Raw genomic sequence first — 21,062 nt, 5'->3', positions numbered from 1 at the left:
TGAGACAGGGTTTCTCTGTGTAACAGCTCTGGCCATAGACCAGGCTGTTCTCAAACTCACAGAGATCAGCCTACCTCTGCCTCTTGAGTGCTGGGCGCTGGGATTAAAGGTGTGCACCACCATTGCCCAGCTGAAGTTTGTGTTTTCAGTTATGACTAGTTCTTATCTTCCGGACAGAACTCTAGCACAAATGAGTTCAGCTGTTGACTCTTGTTAGCCCCCAGCAAGACTGCATGCATCAGTTTGAGTTCCTGGACCAGCTTCAGATGGGCTTTTTTTTTTTTAAACCATAGTAAACTACTCCCTCTTGTTAGAAATAAGTTTCCTCTTGCCTTTCAGGTTTCTCTCTGAACCTCCTCTCCTTTCTCAGTGTTCTTTCTGGACCTCACCTACCTGTATGAGTTAGACCATTGATGTTGAAGTTCTGATGTCAAGACTTAGTCTTGACCCTCCTTCTTTCTCATTGATTCTTTTATTCTAGATCCTTTTACCTAGCCCTTTGACTCTATGGAAACCCCCCAAATTTCTGTCTGTAGCTCAGGCTTCCTTTTGAACATGGGTGTCCGGGGACACCAGCTGTCTGTTTGTCAGATACCAAACCACTGTGTCCTGACACTGAACTCCAGCTGTTTTATCTGTATTCAACTTGATGTTTTCCCACACTTCCCTTCCCAGTTGACAACACCTTTGCTGATAAAAATAATGATGCAGAGACCTAGTATGTTTGAATGTCTCCCCTCCTCTTCCCGCTTTATACATGTCATCCTTTCCTCTTTTAGAGAGCACTAAGGGCTGCTACTTCCGCTCCCAGACACTCCTCCCACTTCCTCCTGCGCTCTCTTACCTGCACAGGAAGTCAGGCCACTGTCTTGTCTTGACTGGAGAATGCTACTATTGCCTTCTGAACCTTCTTCCCATTCCCTCCTGGTCCTCTTAGGATCTCTTTTTTGCATTTCAGCCAGACCAAGTTCTGAACCAAAATTTGTTCGTATAGTTTAATTGCTTTATGATCCATCAAGTTGGGAAATCTTTAAGAGACAAGACAGCTAATACTTGGTGTTGGTTGGGATGGGTAGAATTGGTGTCTTGATGGAGATGGTTGTTAGCGAAATCCCAGTGCTGACGAACCAGGAATTATTAAAATGTACACATTTTGTAACCCTGTCCTGCAGACATTCTGCCAGGTCTGTGTCCCCAAGATAGAGGAGCCACATTCACATATAAATGCGCACAGAGGTATATGAAGAATTTTCCAATCTTGCCTGTGTCCAGTGCTATGCCGCTGCCACCTAAATTCATGTGAAGAGGCTTGTGATTAAATGAGCTGTGCTACCTCCATTCTGTGCAACTGTTCTAACAGCTGTATATGTGTATGTTAGCAAAGAAGCACTCAAAAGTCAATTCCAGAATATAGGCAAATAGTATAATTCTATTTGTATAAAACTAAGACTGTGTGTACTTATGTTTATATGAACAAATACAATTATGGATATGAAAAAAAATGTCCCAAGTTGGTTATAGTAGAAAATATGTCTGGAAAGGACTGTAGTGAAGAAAGGTGGTACCCAAGGCCAATTTACCATTGTCCATGTTTTTCACAATGAGAATGGACTTGTGTTTTGTGAAGTTAAAATATAATTTTTGGTATTTATTTTGCCTTTTGTATTTTTTCCCCAAATCTCATTATGAATTCTAATAGGAAAAAAATCCAAACATTTTTGCTTCCCAGAGGCCTCATGAAATCTGTTATCACTGGTCCCTTGACTGTCACATGAGTTACCCTCGGTCGCATACACAGACCAGGTTTCTGTCCACCTCTGGACCTTCACATATGTGTGTTCTGTCCATGGAAGCTCTGCAGTCCCTTTCCTAAGCCCGCTTTCTCCATCCATCCTCAGGCCACGTCCTTACCAGGGGCCTGTCCTGACCGCCCCTGCTAGCTCACCCTGGCCACCCTCAGAGCAGAGACAGTCACCTCATTACTGTTATATCCCTGACTTCTCCTTTCGGACCTTTGTCACAGTTCCCATTTGTGTGTGAATGCTCGATGGCTGTCTTCCCTCTGTAAGGGACACTGCCCAACCCAAAGCCTGACACGCAGTAGGCATTCGGCACCTGTGCATAAATGAATTCATGCTTTCTATTTTGGTCTACTTCGAGGGATGCTTTGATTGTATGAAAAATATAAAGGATAGTGTAGAATAATGTATAAATTATGAGAGATTATATAAACTTTGTAATGTTTTCTTGCTACATGTTTCAGTTAATGTATTTTGTATCTGTTTCCAGATTATAACTTTAGGCATTAAACACATTTACGATCTTTATAATGCTGTGATTAAATCTAGACTGTGGTTTATTTGGGAAAATTGAATTTGACTCTCCTTACATGCAGGATCGAGTCCCAAACTGCTGCTTCTTCCGCTTCTTCATTTTACATTATTCATGTCTGCTGTGCCTGGCATTTTCAGTTTTAATAGTGACTCTGTCAGACTTTTTCTTTCAAGCCACCAGCCAGCTCCCAAATCATGACTTGTTACTAATTATGAGTGCTTGGCCTCATCTTAGCTCTTATTTTAATGTTTCTCTTTATCTACATTTTGCCTTGGGGCTTTTTACCTTTCTTTCCTTCTGTATGTCTTACTTTCACTGCCTCTTGTGTCTGGCTGGTGGGCTGGCGGCTGTCTGTCTGGCGGCTGTCTGTCTGGCGGGCTGTCGGTTGTCTGGCTGTCTGTCTGGCAGCTGTCTGGCGGCTGTCTGTCTGGCGGGCTGGCGGCTGTCTGTCTGGCGGCTGCCTGGCTTCTCGTCCCAGGCCTGTCCCTCTCTCTCCCTTGTTCTCTTTCTTCTCTTCCCCTTTGCCTAGATTTCTCTTGCTACTTATTCTCTCTGCCCACAAGCCCGGCCTATCCCTCTCTTGCCTAACTATTAGCAGTTCAGTTTTTTACTCGACCAATCAGGCAGGCGAGGTGAAACAAATGCAACATATCTTACATCGTTAACAAAGGCAGCAGAAACAAATGTAACACACCTTCACATAGTTAAAGTAGCCCTCCAGAAAGTAAACAGATGTAACACATCTTTGCCTAGTTAAACAATTACTCCACAGGTAACCATACAAGTGCAAACTAGCCTTGTGGTCTTTAACAGGCAGATGAAGCATATTCCATCGGCCCTGCTCCATCTCAGCAGAGCTACCTGGCAATGGAGAAAATCATTCAAGTGGCCAAGAGCTCTGCGGCACAGGTAAGAACTGTGAAAAAATTTGCAATGCAAAGCAAATAAATTTTGTATAGTTTATGCAAAATTACTTCTTTGCAGACATTTTCTCTTTTTAGTGAGTTTTTACATGTGATTATTGAGTTATCTTCATAAACTTATGTATTACTTCTCCTTCCTCAGCCATTTTACTGGGTCCTCTACTTGAAATCTTTTGGGAAGTAAGTAGAGGGAGAATCTAAACTATAAATTAGAATTAAGAGAGAATTGAGCTCCTCTACCTCAAATTTCAGGTGCTTGGAACATCAGACGTTTGGGTTTAGGCCAGTTTTTCACAGAACAATAAAAACCCCTTCCTGGGCTATAGCCCATTGTTGTCCTTAATAGCAATGCTGTTCTAAATTAAAGTGTGGGTTTTTCTAGGGCGGATGACGTGGCTCATCAGTGAAGGTACTCGCTGCCAAGCCTGTCAACCTGAGTTCAGTGGAAGGACAGAACTGATTCCTCTAAGTTGTCCTCTGACTTCTACATGGATGCCCCACAACACACACACACACACACACACACACACACACACACACAAACACACACTTAAGAGATGTAATAACAACTGTTTCATAACTATTACTCTTTTAACCAAAAATATGTCTTAAAACAAAAAAGGAAAATTATGTCTTAATTATGTTTTAACATTTAATTTATAATAAATAATAGCCACTTCTTGATTTAAGCATTCTTTAAGTTCAGTTGTTAAAAATTTGAGAAAGTTTGTGTAAAGGTAAAAAAATTTTAATGTGTATATAAAGATAGATTGTTCTAGAGATGACCACACAATTCATTAATTCCACTTTGAAGTTTTATTTATTTATGTATGTGTGTGCATATATGTGTGCATGTATGTCTGTAAATGTGTGTGTATGCATGTTTGTGTGTGTATATGTGTGGGTGTTTGTGTTTATTATGTTGGTAAGTGTGTGTGTGTGTGTGTATGTATGTATGTGATATATGGGTTGGGAGCTTGTGAATGTGGAGATCAGAGAACAACTTTGTAGAGTCAGTTTTTTTCCTTCTACCTTTTTATTTCTTCCAGAATCAAACTCAAGTTGTCTAGCTTTCTGTGGGCACTTTACCCACTGAAATCTCTCACTAGCCTATTAATTGTACTTCGAAGTGTACGTTGGAGAGTTTATACTAGGGGCTCATACTTGTACACCAAGGTTCACAGTCATATTATTTATAGATTTAAAAAAAGATAGAAACAACTCACATGTCTGTGAACAGATTAGTGGATGACCAAATGTGGAATTTACATATAGTGAAATATTAGCCTTAAAAATGAGTAAAATTCTGGTGCAAGTTGCCAAGGAATGTGAAAACATGCTAAGTTAAATAAGCCATAGACAGACAAGAATTCCATCGATAGAAGATACCTAGATTTGTAAATTCATAGAAGAGAAATGAAAAGAAAATAGTGGCTGCTTGGTCCCAGGAATCGTGTCTGGGATGGTGGTAACATTTCGGAGATGGGTGGTGATAGCAATAGGAGAGCATCGTCATTGTGAATCACATGCTTAAAATCGCCTGAACGGTACCTGGTAGGGTTCGTATATACGACTGCAGTAGAAGACACTAGGCTGAGGGTGTAACTCCATGGGAGACCACTGCCTAGCACCTGTGAGGCAGCAGCACGTGAAAGAAAGAAACAGGTTTTCCTGGTGCCAACAGACTTCATATTCCAACATGAATGCTGTAGACATCTCTTTGGGAGCATGCTATGACAGAGCCTTTGGTGTCTTGTCAGCCGTCTCTGGAGAAATCTCCCCAGGGGAGGGCGCATTGCCAGCACCAAAGCCCTGCTAGCTAGTAAGTTATGTGCTTTCTCTCCTTTATAGGCCATCCATCCAGGATATGGCTTTCTTTCAGAAAACATGGAATTTGCTGAACTTTGTAAGCAAGAAGGGATTATTTTTATAGGCCCTCCTTCATCTGCAATTAGAGATATGGGTATAAAGAGGTAAGCATCATAAGGCAAATTGAAGTAGTCTGTTTTATTACAGCAGATATTTTTTAAATTATTATTTTGTGTGTGTACATGTGTGTGCACATGCAAGCCTTCCACCTTTCCATGGGTTCTGAAGACCAAGCTCGCGGCTTGCAGGGCACACACTTTACCCTCTGAGCCATCTTGCCAGCTTTGTTAACGGGTGTTCTAAATTATACTCTTGTTGTTACTCTTCTGGCATGTTGGAAAATTCCACTGAATTATGGAAAACATACAAGTAATTAGTATTTTTAAGATATATATTAGCTGTGTGGGGTTCGAAGACGGTGGGATGATCTACTACGGGAAGTAAGGGCAAGTGTGTAACAAGGAGTTTTAGTGTGTGCTATAATGTTGATCCCAGGCTGAAGTCCTTCCTTTACTTGTGCAATGATTCTTCAAACAGTTAGGATTTGTCGATATCACAGAATTGGGGCATCTTGGTGTTTTTACTCTAAAGCACATCCAAGTCCATCATGGCTGCTGCTGGAGTCCCTGTCGTGGAAGGTTACCATGGCGAGGACCAGTCTGACCAGTGCCTGAAAGAGCATGCTGGGAAAATCGGGTACCCTGTTATGATCAAAGCTGTCCGTGGTGGAGGAGGAAAAGTAAGGTTGTGGGTACCCTTCCCTGCCATTTCCAGCTAGAGGTCTGTGTTTATGTCGTGGTCACACAATTCTTGCTTTCTTAGGGCATGAGGATCATTAGATCTGAAAAAGAATTCCAAGAGCAGTTAGAATCAGCCCGGAGAGAAGCTAAGAAGTCTTTCAATGATGATGCTATGTTGATCGAGAAGTTCGTGGACACCCCAAGGTCAACTTGCTGGTTTGGTTTTTTTGGCTTTGGAATGTGTGTGTGTGTGTGTGTGTGTGTGTGTGTGTGTGTGTGTGTGTGTGTGTGTGTTAAGCAGTGCCTGTATATTCTTTAAGCTCTGATGTTGTAACACTGTATAAGATCTTGAAGTCCCCCAGTTGTACATATGTAGTCATAGGTTAGAGGACAGTATGCTTGCATCTCAATATTTTCTTCTATGTTGATAGAAAACTCATGCACAAACACATAAGAAACAAATATGCCCAGAAGAACAGTAGATAGAATCATTTATAACATTATAATGTTATTCAGTGATATACTCCAGGTATCTTTCTACATTAGTAAACAATGATTCTGCCTTAGTACTTTGGTTTAAGGCAGAATGGCCCTGTGACGTTGATGTCCTGGAGTCCGTTTATTACTGGTGAAACTTAGGATTTTCTTCCAGTATAAATATGTTCTTCTAAGAATCAGCTGTGTTTACAGAGCTCTTGGCATTAGTTGAGGGATTAAAAAAAATGGAACTTGTTAGTTAACCAGATTCAGTTATGAAGATTTTTGTCATCATTTTATGTTAAGCAGTAGTCCTCCTAGCTAACACTAATCATGTGCTAGATTCAATGTTTTCCTATTCTAGGTGATCTTATTGTCCTAATTCTAACAACCCCAGAAATGTATTCCTACTTTCAGTTTGTGCATCAAGGCACTACACAATAGAGTAACTCTTGCTGCCTGTGGTCACCAACTACTAAGTTGTAAATCTGGAATTTGAGTGCAGGCAATTTGACTCCAGAGTTCACATTCTAAACTGCTGCACTGAGGAGCATCTTTAGATACTACCAGAGAGGACCATAAAGATTCCTAGCTTTTCCTGTTTTTAAAAGTATGATAATGATTGTAAAATTTCCTATGTCCTAGATTTTTGTGTCTAATATATATATGTGTGTGTGTGTGTGTTAATATATATGTGTGTATACATATACATACATAATATATATACATATACATATACATACACATATGTGTATATGTACATATGTATGTGTGTGGATATATATATATCTTTTAAGTCAAGTGGAAAGAACAGTTCATGTGTGAACCATGCATAGAAAGGCTTTACCTTGCAGGCAATGAACTTGAAGCTCTAAGTTCTTTTTTTAAAAAGAGTCCAGGAAGAACTCTCTTTAATGTTATCTTCTCTTTAAAGAGGACCCTGAGTTGTTTTTGGTTTTGTTTTACACTTTATAAAGATGGAACTGGAGGGCTGGAGGGAGATGTCCAGCAGGTAAGAATACTGGCTGTTCTTGCAGAGGACCTGAGTTTAATTCCCAGCACCCACCTGGCAGCTCACAACCGTCTGTAACTCAAGTTACAGAGGATCCAATGACCTCTCTGGCTATGTGGGTCAGGCCCCAGGCATGAGTGTGGTGCATAGACATACATTCAGGCAAAACACTCATACACATAAAACAAAAATAAGTAAATCTTAAAACAATAATGGAACTTTACCTGAGCCTGACACAATAAATAAAATTTAATTGCAGTTTGATAGTTAAGAAATAAATCAATTCAAAACAGATCAATAATTAGGAGAGCACAGCTTCTGCTTTGATCCTCTGCCCCTTGCAATTGTCCCTCCCCCTTTCCTACAATGTTCCCTGAGCCTTAGGTGCAGGAGTGATTTGTAGATGTATTCATGTGGGAATAGGATCCACAAGTTTGTGTTTTGCTTATTTGTGGTTTTCTGTAATGGTCTCCATTTGTTGCAAAAAGAAGTTTCCTTGATGAGGGATGAGGGCTAGCAACACTTACCTGTGGATGTGAAGGCAGATGTTTAGATTGTTGTTAGGGATTACACTGGTTTAGTAAAGTGGTGCTTGTATGTTCTTCTCCAAGACCCATGACTTCACTCGCCCTGGGTTGTTAGCTAGGACCAAGTAATGTGTGAGCTTCATTTGTATAGGCATTACGTGTGTTCACTCTCAGTATGACTTGTCAGAATTTTGCTAGTTTTTGTTTTTTGTTTTTTTTACTCAATATTAAAATGCCTTTTTGGTTTTTCATGATTTAATGTCAGGACACTCTTGAAATACTAATGATCTATATCTTTTATGTACTTGTTTGATTTACTACTTTTTTTTGTTTTGTTTTGTTTTTTGTTTTTTGAGACAGGGTTTCTCTGTGTAGCTTTGCGCCTTTCCTGGAACTCACTTTGGAGACCAGGCTGGCCTCGAACTCACAGAGATCCGCCTGGCTCTGCCTCCCGAGTGCTGAGATTAAAGGCGTGAGCCACTGCCGCCCGGCTGATTTACTACTTTTAACTTATTGTTTGACTTACTTTTTAGCTCCTTTAGAGATGAGATATTGATTTCAGTCTTCCATGTTTGTAGAGTCTGACTGTAACAGTTTTTTGTTTTCTTTAAAAAGTTGGTTATTACTGACCTTTTTATGAACTATAGTTTGTAATAACTTTTGTAAACAAGTTTATCAGCCTTTGATTTTTTTCCTTTGTGGTGTACCCCAATTTCAAATCTCCTGTATTTTCACTCTTCTTACCTAACAGTCGTTTCAGACATGTACATTTGTTTTCTCTGGTGTTTGTCATCCAAGTAGAAGCCCTCTTATTTGGACTTTACAAGACTGTAGCTATGTTTCTAAATCTGTAACCTCAACACGGACTCCAGAAGACCATATCTTCCTCAGAGAAAATGGAGGAATCTTGGTCATTTTGGCCAAGAGTTTGGGTTGATAAATGTGAAATCTTTGAACCCTTAATGAAGTATATTTACACATTGGTTTCTGCTTGAAATAGGCATGTGGAAGTCCAGGTGTTTGGTGATCACCATGGCAACACAGTATACTTGTTTGAAAGAGACTGTAGTGTGCAGAGGCGACATCAGAAGATCATCGAGGAGGCCCCAGCGGTAAGAAACCTGAAAGGACATTTCTGAGGTTCTCTTGAATGCAAACTTTGCTCAATCCTATTTTCACATCAGATCTGTAAAGCTAACTTCTCCTATCCCTAGCATCTGACTAGGAATGCAATGATAATACTTTGGTGCATAGCTGAGGATCCATGGGGGTTGGGGGTGTGATGTGGGGGGCAGTATTGTTCTGAACAATACAGAGATACAAGTGAGCCATGTTCCTTCTGGACACAGTCCAGGAAGATCTACCTTGGTGCAAGTATCTGACTAAGCGTTAGCAACTCGACAGTGATGTTAGAGCACACTGTCATTAACTAGAATTAATTACATGAATAAAATGGAATTATCTGGTTTGTTGGACATCTTTTTCATAGAGAAGAGTCTTGTTTTAACCACTGTTTCAGCATGTTCCCAAACTGTGATAGTCATCTTCTTGCCCAATAGTTACACTGTGGAGGAAATGTAGTTTCTCTTTGACAACTTCCCCTTACTGTTTCTATCCCTTACTTGGTTCAGGTTGCTGTGAGGGTCAAAGCGAGGGCTTCCTATTTTTGAGTTTATATTTCTGTGGTGTTTACAACCGCCATTCGTGAAATATGTGTTATATGTATTTCTGAAACATCAGGGTCTGAGGTTTCTAGTGAGCCAGTTCTTACACTATTCAAAATATAATTTTGGTTGCAGAATATGTGAGATATTTGAAGTACATGTCAACAACTGCAGTAAGACATAGTTTTTAAGCAGTGATTACCAATGTCTGTGTGTAGAACATTGTTTTAAACAGTGCCTGTAGAAGCAGGTGGCATCAGATGCTCTTGGGTTCCTCTGCAGGTTGTGAGCTGCCTGATATGCATTCTGGGAATCAAACCCTACCCCTCTGCAAGAGCAGTACATACTCTTAACTGCTGACCCATCTTTCCAGCTCAATACTCGTCATTTTTCATATAGTTATGAAGGTTGTTATGCAAATACAAGGGATAAAGATGTGTAATTGTACTGAGTAATATCTGTGGTTCATAGACATTACTAGCAGAAGCATTCAAACTTTGGTATATTGACAGACAAATTGGTATATTATCTTTCAATGCAGTTATTTAATATACATATTATCTAATGTCCATTTTAATTGTTTTTGCATCTGGTAGAAATGTATAGAGATCAGTACTAATGGAAATTATTTTTAATACCTTCCTGTAGCCTGGTATTAATCCTGAAGTAAGAAGAAAGCTGGGGGAGGCCGCAGTCAGGGCTGCTCAGGCTGTCGAGTATGTGGGAGCAGGTATGTTAAAACTTCCTTGCAAAAATTATCTTCTTTCAGGAGATGAGAGGGACATAAATCGGGCCCCCTAAATGTTTTTACTGTATCTATAGTAAGAAGTACACTTTTAAGAAACCTTTTCCTAGCCAGTCCTTAGCCTAATCAGATATGTGGAAGTTTACTACTTCCTATTCTATTTCAAAATAAAACAAATCAATTTTCACTTTTATTTTTAGAGCATAGTTTTTGTTTGTTAATAGAGCTAAGAATTGAAGCCAGGGCCTCACATTATGCTAGGCAAGAGCGTTACTATGGAGATACACCCAAAAGTCTTTCAGATCACAACAAAACTGAACAGAAAGCTGGAGTTGTACTTACACATCACCTGCCCCACCCAGCCTCCAGCTGTGTTAGCATCTCTGGACCAGGTCATACCCTGTGTGAACCTACATGGTTCACACCCTACCCTAGTCCATAGTTTAGGGAAGTGGTTCTCACCCTTTCTAATGCTGCAACCATTAATACAGTTCCTCATGTTGCGGTGAGTCCTAACCATAAAATTATTTCATTGCTACTTCATAACTTCAATCTTGCTACTGTTATGGAGTGTAATGCAAATATCTGATATGCAGGATATCTGATATGTGATCCCTGTGGAAGGGTTGTTCCAGCCCCAAAAAAGGTTGAGACCCATAGGTTGAGAACAGCTACTTTAGAGCTTACCCTTAGTATTATACATCCTATGAGTTTTGACAAATGTGTAATGAATGTACCTACTCTTGCACTAGTAGTATAATTCAGAATAGTTTCATTGACATAGATATCCTCTCTGCTCTTCCTCAGCCTTAAATACTGGCAACCATCTATCTTTATCCTGCCTTCATGGTTTACCTTTGTAAGAATGTCTATAGTTGAAATCATGCAGTGCAAAGCCTTTTCTGATTGGCTTTCTGATTTGAAAGAAACTGTCAAACTCTCTTCCAAAATGTAGTACTATTTTTACATTCCCATCAACAGTTTACAGTTCCCACTCCAATCTCCTACAGCATTTGCATTGTCAGTTGTGCTGGTCAGTCTTTGTCATGATGACACAAACTACAGTCACCTGGAAAAATGGAACCTCAGTTAGGAATTGCCTCCATCAGATTGTCCCAAGGGCGTGTCTGTGGGACATTTTCTTGATTAATGATTGATATTGGCGGGCCCAGCACACTGTGGGTGGTACCATCCCAGAGGAGGCCATCTTGGATTGTGTGAAAAGCAAGTGAGCAAGCCATGAGTGAGTGAGCTGGTGAGCACCACTGCTTGAACTCCTGCCCTGGCTTTCCTCGGTGATGGACTGTAAGATGAATTACACCCTTTCCCCAAGTTGCATCTGAGCAAACTAGGATATCAGTGCTTCAGATTGTTGACCATTTATTATCCCATTGCTTTACTTATTCATTCATTCATTCATTCATCTTGCATTTTGGGGATTGACCACAGAGCCTTAGGCATGCTAGGCAGCAGGCGTGTACAGATGAACTACATCTCAGCCTCCATTGTTTTAATTTTTTCTCCCTACTGAGTTATTTATGAAGCATCTCATCCTTCTTTGCCATCCATATATCTTTGATAAAGGGTCCGAGTCTTTCATCCATTTTTTAGTCATTTTTATATTTGTTTTATAAATACTCAGTCTGCAGCTTGCCTCTCGCTTTTTCAGGATGTCTTTTGGAGAGGGGATGTTTTCCATTTTGATGAAATCTTACCTGTCAGCTCTTCCATGGGCTGTGTCTTTGGTGTGTGTGTGTGTAAATGTCATTGCTATACTCAGTTTATCTAGATAGTCTTGTATGTCACTTTCTAGGGCTGTAGTTTTGCAGTTTACATTTAGACATGTTGTCTGTTTTGAATTAATACTTGTGAAAAATATAAAATATATGTCTAGATTCCTTATTTTCTTCTGAATGTTTTTGTTTCAGTACCATTATCCCAGCAAGTTATTTTGTGAATATCCGTAAACCGATTCCAAAGTTTATATTAAGAGACAAAGGACCCCAAATAGCTAGCTCAACAATATAGAGAGACTTTGTGCCATTGTATTGCCTGTGCCCCTTTGCCATAGGTTAGTATATTTACGTGTCTCTATGTCTAGGCTTGCTTTTCTCGTCCACTCATCTGCTCATTTAGCAATACCATACACTCTTGGTTTAGCTGTAGCCTTTATAGTAAGTCTTAAAGCTGAGTACTGTTACTCCTCCAGCTTTGCTATTCTCCTGAATCATTAATGCAACAATTGATTCAGGTTTTTCACATTTTTTTAAGATTTATTTTTATGTATATGAGTAGTTTGCCTACATGTATGTGTGCACAGTATGTGTGTGTATGGTGCTTGAAGAGGCCAGAAGAACATGTTAATCCTTTGGAACTGGGGTTACAGATGGCTGTGATCTGTCATATGGGTGCTGGGGCTCCAACCCAGATCACATGCAAGAGAAGCCAGTGCTATTGACCACTAGACCATCTCTTGTCCCCTGATGGGTGTGTGTGTGTGTGTGTGTGTGTGTGTGTGTGTGTGTGTGTGCGTAGGAGAGATTGAGATTGTTCAGATGTCAGTTTCTTGTGTGTTTGGGCAAATTGTGCCTTTTGAGGAATTGGTCTGTTTTATCTAGATCATTGAGTTTATGAGCCAAGAGTTGTTGATAATACTCCCTTAGGTCTGGCAATTCAGGTCAGTGGGAAAACACATGCCTCCCACATGGAAGGTTCTGGGCTCAATAGGAAGCAGCAAACAGAGAAAAGGTAACATTATCCCTTTGATGTCCTTGAGACCTGTGCTGATGTTCTTCCATTTCTGACATTGGCCATTTGTGTTTATTTCTCTCAGCCTAGCTAAATGGTATTGATTTTATTGTTCTTTTCAAGGACATATTTTTTTATTTTTCTGTATTGATTTTATTTCATTGATTTCTGGATATATTTTATTTATTTATTTTGGCAAGGTTTCACTATGTAGCCTCGGCTTGCCTTGAATACACAGTCCTCCAACTGCCTTTCAAGTGCTGGAATTAAGTGTATGTGTCAACATGCCCAGCCTGCTATAATTTTTAAAGACCTTTTATTACATTTATTTATTCTCTGTGTATGTGTATGTATGTGCACTTTTTCTTGGTATTTTTTTTAATTAGCCAGTCTAACTGGGGTGAACTGGAAACCTAACATGTTTTGATTTCCGTTTTCCCAGCCTCACTCTTCTTTAACCGCTCATTTGACTGGCTACTGTGAATAGTGCTTCCGTGAGCATAGATCAGTAGATAGTTGTATCTGTGTGCTCACAAGCACATGGGTGTGCCACAGCACACAAGAGGAGATCAGGGGATGACTCTTGGGAGTCTGTTCTCTTCATGTCCAGGGATTGAACTAGGGTTGTCAGGCTTGGCAGCAAGCCTGCTGGGCCATCTCTCTAGCCCTCTGTTGTGATTTGTATTGTTTGACTTCTGTTACTGGATTTTTAGATTTAATTTGATACTCTCTTTCTTCCTTTCTTATACATTTGCAGCTATAAATCCATAGACACTGTCTCACTGTCTCTGCTACATCCATTCATTTTAATTGTATTTTCATTTAATATAAAATACGAAGTTTTCTTTAGTTTTCAGGTATATTTCTGATACTGGTTTCTAGTTTAATACCACTGTCTTTTGAGAGCAAATACCATATGATGTCTGTTTTTATTATTACAACTATTGTGTATTATTCAAATCAGTGGGTTTTCGCTGTGACATTTCCACATATGATGCTTTGATCATGTTCACCCTTCCCTTCTACCATCCCTCTTCCCCTCTTTAAGTTCCTTCTTCATCCCAAGAGTCTTAACTTTCAGGCCATATGAGAATACTATTTACTGGTTTGTTCCGCTTGGCTTGCTCAGTCTGAATTATTATACAATCCAGGATCACTTGCCCAGGGGGTGGTACTGCCTATAGTGGGCTAGGCCCTCCCACATCAATCAAGAAAAACACCAAAGACATGCCCACAGGCCATTCTGATGGAGGCAGCTCCTCAGCTGAAGTTGCCTCTTCCTGGTGAGTCTAGTTTTTGTCAAGTTGACAAAAATTAATGAGCACTAGGTGAAAGTGATATATTAGGGTCTGCCTCCCCCTCAGTTTTCTGTCATGTTTATTTTAAAATGGAATGTTTTGATGTCTGATGCATATATATCAAACATTTACAGTTTTATGTTTTCATGGTGAATGGTTTCTCTTATTGATATGTCTACCTTTTTGAGCAGTTGTGGTGTGAAGCCTGTTTGTATAATATGAGTATAGTTGCTCCTGGGTGTTTTCTGATTCTGTTTCTTCATACTTTCATTTTCTACCCTTTCACTTTTAGTCTGTATGTGCTTTTATTGATGCTGTGAGTTTCTTGTAGCAGCTAACTGGTGGTTCTTGTTGTTAATTCAGTCAGACACTCAATCTTTTCATTGGTAAATTAAGATCCTTCATGTTCAGGGTTGTTACTCATGGCATGTACCAGTTCTTGTCATTGTGATGCTTTCCTCTAGTTGTTTTCAGTAACCTGTGTTCATGCCTTTCTCTTTGTTGCATTAGGGGCTCTAGTTTAATGAATTAACAGTGTTTGAATCATACCTGATTTGCTTGATTATTCCTCTCACTGAATTTTCTTCTTTCTCCTCTTCTCATGCTTATTAATATTGCTTCCAGCTGTGGATAGAGGATTCATTTAAGAATTTTCTATAGGGGCTGGAGAGATGGCTCAGGGGTTAAGAGCACTGACTGTTCTTCCAGAGGTCCTGAGTTCAATTCCCAGCAACCACATGGTGGCTCACAACCATCTGTAATGAGATCTGGTGCCCTCTTCTGGCCTGCAGTCATACATGCTCTATACATAATAAATAAATAAATCTTTAAAAAAAAAAAAGAATTTTCTATAAAGCTGGTGTGGTAGTGCACGCCTTTAATCCCAGCACTCTGGAGGCAGAGGCAGGCAGATCTCTGTGAGTTTGAGGCCAACTAGCCTACAGAGTGAGTTCCAGGATAGCCAGAGCTATGTAGAGAGATCTTGTCTCAAATAAATAAGTAAATTAATAAATTGATAAATAAATAAGAGAATTTTCTATAACACTGAATTGTTGGCCATGAGTTTCTTTAGTTTTTGCCTGTATTGACAGCCTTTATTTCTCCTTTGATTATGAAGGATAGTTCTTTTAGACAGGACTCTACATTGGCTGTTATTTTTCTCTCAGGGTTTAAAATACAGCATTTCATACCCTCCTTGCTTTCAGAGTTTCTGCAGAAAACTCTGTTATCCTGGCAGGTTTCTCTTTGGAAGTGATGTGGTACTTCTCTGTCTTGCTGTTTTTGAGGTTCTTTATGCTTTTGGCAGTTTAATGGACACATAGAATGGTTCCTTTCTGGTTGCATCTAATAGAGTTCTAAATGCCTCCTGTACTTGGATGTCTGTGTTTCCCAAGAATGAGAAATTCTGTTATTACTTCACTGAGTGGGTTTTCTGTGGCATTAGACCACACCGTTGTTCGTTGGTTGTCCTCTCATCCTCTCTCCGGTGTCTCGGTGGCCCTGTGTGTTCTGTGCATCCTTGCTGGTTTTCTTTATTACAGTCTGTTCTAATCTTCAAGCCCTAGTGTCCTTTCCTTTCCTTGATCTCGTCTATTGATTCTTTCAACTGGGTTTTTGCTTATTTGTATTTGTTTTTGAGGCAGAGTCTCACAGTATAACGCAGGCTTAATGTGGTGGTGATCCTCCGTGCTCAGCCTCCGTGCTCAGCCTCTGTGCTTAGCTTCTGTGCTGCTAGAATTGCAGGTGAGCACCACCAAGCCTGACTCCACAGAGCTTTAGTGTGTGTGTGTGTGTGTGTTCCTCCAGATGTGCCAGCCACATGTGGTCTGGAGTGTATGGAAGCTACTAAACTTAGATCATTCCTTGGTGTGCTGCTATGGGGGTGAAGGAATAGGGCCCCAGACATTCCTTACTTATGCTCACTGTGTATGGCTCAGTCATCAATTGGGGGCTTGGTGTATGATCAGTTCCTCTGCCAAGCATGAAGGTTAACATTGATTGTCAACTTGACAGGCTCCAGAATCACCAGCGAGACTATAGGGATGTGCCTATGAAGGATTATCTAGATTAAGTAATAGAAGTGAGAGGACTCATGTCAGTGCACCAGCATTCAGTACTCTCTTCTTCCTGCCTCTGGACAAAATATGACAGTCTTGCCTTACTGTCATGATAGACCATCCCCCCTGAACTTTGAGCCCAAATAAACCCTTAGATTGCTTTGATGAGGGATTTTTTTTTTCACAGCAACAAGGAAAGTAATGAGCACATCAAGATTGAGGGAGAACTATGTCATGGTTGGATTGAGGCACAGGTTCTTAAAGCTGGGCTGGGTATACTCTGTACCACAGTATCCCTCCATCATGCTTAAGGCATCAGGCTCTAGCTCTATTACCATTGAGAAAGAAGAAAACAGTAGTAACAGTGCCATCATATTACATCCAGATACAGAAACATCACAGCAACTCTTTAAAAGCTTTTACTAGTACAATACAAGTAACAAAAGAGGAATAACAAAAGAATAATAAAACAAAAATATTTGAAAGGAAATGAAAAATGGAGGAAAAAAGTTTGTTTTTGAGACAAGACTTACTATGTAGCTCTGGCTGGCTGGGAACTATGTTATGGTGGTTTGAAAGAAAATGACACCCAAAGGGAGTGGCACTATTAGGAGGTGTGGCCTTGTTGGAGTAGATGTGGCCTTGTTGGCTTGGCAGCAGTGTGTCACTGTGAAGGTGGGGCTTTGAGGTCTCATATATCCACTGAGACAGCCCACTTCCTATTGCCTGTGAGTCAAGATGTAAGAACCCTCAGCTACCTCTCCGGCACCATGTCTTTCTGCATGGTGCCTTGCTTCCCATCATGACACTAATGAAATAAACCTCTGACATATAAGCAAGCCACCACAATCAAATGTTTTCCTTTATAAGAGTTGCCATGGTCATGGTGTCTCTTCACAGCAACAGAAACCCTAAGACAGAAGTAGACCAGGCTAACCCCCAACTACTGAAATCTGCCTGCCTCAGTCTCCCAGGTGGTGGGATTAAAGGTGTACAAGGCTGGAAAATAAAATTTTAGAAGTGATAAATGAAAAAAGAGAGAAAAAGAAGACCAAATTAAATATAAACACCACAGAAATGTGTTATCCTTGCCCTAATCCTTAGTTAGCATCCCAGAGAGAAGGAAAGACAATTATGAAAAGAAAATAAGGAGAAATGATCCAATTAAAACATTTTAGAGGCAAAAATTACATGTTAAAAAGAGAAAAGCGTGAGCAGAATTGAGGTCTGTCCAGGCTCCAGTCTGCCTGTGGCTTTGGGTTGCTGTCTGTATCAAAAAGCAATGAGTTTTTACCACCCAGGAGACTGCCGTCTTCTCTCAAAGGTTTCCTCTCCCACACTGGTGGTCTTGGCATTTCCAGGAATAGCAGTGCAGGGATGGAGGCATCATGAGCTGGTGTTCCAGCGGAGGCCAGGGTTATGACAGTAACTGTGATGAGAAAATCCAGAATACAGTGTAGCTACCTCCAGAGATTGGGTTTCACCAGCAATAGAGGTGGGTTGCTTAATAACAATACAGGAAGAGAATATTTTAAATGTGTTCATATATTACACATAAGCATGTATTTGTTTATATTTAATATAATTTGTAGATCAAACTTAACAGCGATGTCGTAGTTTCGTTTCCTGATACTATGATAAAATACCTAACAAAAGTTACTTAAGAAACAGGGTTTGTTCTGGCTCACACTACAAGATTCCTGTTCACCATGGCCTGGAAGTCACAGGGGTAGGAGCTTGAAGCATCTGGTCACTTTGAATATACAAACAGGAAGCAGACAATGATGGATGCATGCTGCTGCCAGTCAGTTCTCTTTCTTTACTTACACAATCTAGGACACCAGGCATGGAATGGCGCCACACACAGTGGGCAAGCCTCCCCACCTCAATTATATGCCCAGAGGCCCTGTCTCACACACACACACACACACACACACATACACACACACTCTCTCTCTCTCTCTCTCTCTCTCTCTCTCTCTCTCTCTCTCTCTCTCTCTCTCTCTCAAAATCTAATAAGACTTCCCATTTCCTTTCCTCCAAGGTGGTCAGTTGAGAAATCAGAAGTAAATGTTTTCAGCCTTTGTCGAGCAAATCTTTTCATACCCTCTGGAGAGAGCACAGCCCCATTGTTACTCTTCCTTTTCTTGAGTTTTGCTCACCTGCCAATCAAAGGAGGTGGTTTGTGAGGAGATCCAGTTATTACTCACTCTGTGTGGCCCCACTGTTTTCATTTCTCTGCTCATCTTAAGGCAGAGCTGACCTCTCTGGCACCTTCGTTGATGGTTTGAAATGAGAATGTCTCCCACAGGCTCAGGTGTTTGATTACTTGATCCTCGGTTGGTGGAACTGTTTGGCTAGGTTTAGAAAATGTGGCCTTGCTGGAGGAAGTATGTCACTAAAGGCAGGCTTTCAAGTTTCAAAGCCTTGGGCCATTCCAAGTGCACTCTGTTTCTTACTTGTGGTTCCAGATGTGCGCCTTCGGCTTCCTGCTCCAGCCGCCATACTTGCCAACTGTCGCCCTCTGGGACTGTAAGCCCAGTAAGCCCTTTCTTCTGTTCAGAGAAGCCTTGTTCATGGTGTTTTATCACAGCAACAGAAAACTAATGAGAACAGGTGGAGTGGGGGAAAGCATGCTATGGAATTGGGTCGATCGCCCATACTTGATGGAGAGTATGGGCTGTGCTGGATTTCACTGGAGCTCTAACCCCTCTCTGATATTCCAAAACGTAGCCCCCAGTGTTTATCTTGCAGCCATGTGCGCTCTTCCCCAACCTTAGCTCTTAGCAGTTTCCCTTCAGCGTCTCTTTCCTGTTCTTAAACTAGCTCTGAAGGCTGATGCCCTGTGTATGTGCATAACCTTTGTGTGGGTTCCTTGATTCAGAAAAACGTTAGGACCTTTGACTCTGCATGCAGTAAGCTCAGACAAGATGTTCTCAAGACCATCCTAGTGATACTGCACTGTGGAATCCTCCTGTCTCGTGCTATGCAAGATTCTAGGTCTCGTGTGTGTAAGCCGCCTTTCCTCCCAGTGCCGAAGCCTGTGCTAACCGAGCTTTCTTTGTCCTTCATTTTTGACCTTTACCCTACCCCCAGATGCACTGTGACGTGTTTGCCTGAAGTGTTTTTTCTCATCCTTTGCTCTCGAAAGCTTCTGGGTTTTGTCAGGTTATCTGTTGGGTTCAACGATGTTTTTCATACAAGCCTGACCATCCGAGCTCAGTCCCTAGAACCCACAGTGGAAGCGGGGAACCGACTCCCAGAAGTTGTCCTCTGACCTCCACGTGTGTGCCATGGCGTGTATGCGCTTCTACTCATAGATGCACACAAGGACAGACACACACCATAAATGAATAAAGCAAGTGTTATTATTTCATGTCATAAGCGCAGGTACTTTATAATGATAGTTAGGTATCTCCACTATCTCCTTGTCCCTTCTGGTATTGCTGTCATTCTCCTTATTTCTGCATAAGCACATATATGGAGACATACATAATCACATTCACTCTTTCTGGTATTTTAAACTGTTCATTAAATCACCTAGCCAGCAAATGAACTAGGAATTCATTCTACTTTTACTTATTTATTTTCCGATAGGCCTCCTCTATGTAGACACACATTTCCTAGAAGGCTGGTAATTAAACTATTGTGTAAAATTAAATCTAATAAAACTGAAGGATGTTTGCCTACCATGCACTAGGGTCTGGGACCCATCCCCAGCACTACTAAGAAAAAGCTTGGAGGAGTATTGCAGATCTTAGTAGACTACCAATAGACTTGGATTGGCATACAGCTTAGATACTGGACAGCTAAAAAATCTTTTCGGCGTGTTCCTAACAAGGACTTTTCTTATTGGGAGTGGAGAGCAGTAATGAAGATTAAACTTAGGGTCCAGTGCATCTGAGATAAAAGATCTATCATGTAGCGACAGCCCCCGTCCTCACAAGGACTTTAAGAGGGAACCACAGGGATCAAGGGGGAAATGTTAGGCTTTGTCCAGAGTTCAGGTAAAGTGGGACGTCATGGTATGAGGCTTCTGGGGTAGGGATGCTGGGACAGTAACTCACAGTTCAAATGTGTTCTCATTACTACAGCAGATAAGACTGGTGTATAATTTGGGCTCAGCATTTGCTCAGAATTCCAAAGATATTTTCGATTGCTACATTTCATACAGTTCTCTATCTTAAACTGAGACTCATTTGTTGCTGCAAAATATGGTGTTTTCTTCATGAAATACAAATCATATACCACAAATTAAGTCTGCAGCAGTAAAACTCATTGTGTTGCATCGTAAAAAATCTTTTTTAGCCTGCGGTGGTGGCGCACGCCTTTAATCCCAGCACTCAGGAGGCAGAGCCAGGAGGATCTCTGTGAGTTCCAGGCCAGCCTGGACTACCAAGTGAGTTCCAGGAAAGGCACAAAGCTACACAGAGAAACCCTGTCTCGAAAAAAAACAAAACAAAAAAAATCTTTTTTAATGAAATTTTTAAATGATATTTTTATTTTCCTATGTGCATTGGTATTTTACCTGTGGAGGTCAGAAGAATGCATCAGATTTGTGTTAGTCACCATGTGGGTGCTGGGAACTGCACCTCTGGAGGACATCTAGTGCTCTTCACTACTGAGCTGTCTTCCAGCTCTCATGATAGGACATCTTGATTTGCTGCT

At 40.8% G+C, this 21,062-nt stretch overlaps 1 protein-coding gene across 1 annotated transcript in view; it reads left to right on the top strand.

Annotated features, from left to right (window-relative positions):
• Nucleotides 1-21,062, top strand: part of Mccc1 (methylcrotonyl-CoA carboxylase subunit 1) — a 46,506-nt gene that overhangs the window by 5,098 nt on the left and 20,346 nt on the right. The window contains exons 4-9 of the mRNA XM_059265365.1: nt 3,148-3,243; nt 5,109-5,230; nt 5,718-5,865; nt 5,949-6,070; nt 8,883-8,994; nt 10,195-10,276. Of these exons, the coding sequence (XP_059121348.1) occupies nt 3,148-3,243; nt 5,109-5,230; nt 5,718-5,865; nt 5,949-6,070; nt 8,883-8,994; nt 10,195-10,276 (682 nt within the window). The remainder of the gene's footprint in view (nt 1-3,147; nt 3,244-5,108; nt 5,231-5,717; nt 5,866-5,948; nt 6,071-8,882; nt 8,995-10,194; nt 10,277-21,062) is intronic.

Source organism: Peromyscus eremicus, chromosome 6 (assembly GCF_949786415.1).
Source record: "Peromyscus eremicus chromosome 6, PerEre_H2_v1, whole genome shotgun sequence".
Lineage (NCBI taxonomy): Eukaryota > Metazoa > Chordata > Mammalia > Rodentia > Cricetidae > Peromyscus > Peromyscus eremicus.
The sequence above is the reverse complement of the archived record's forward strand: the minus strand, read 5'-3'. Positions and strand labels throughout refer to the sequence as shown.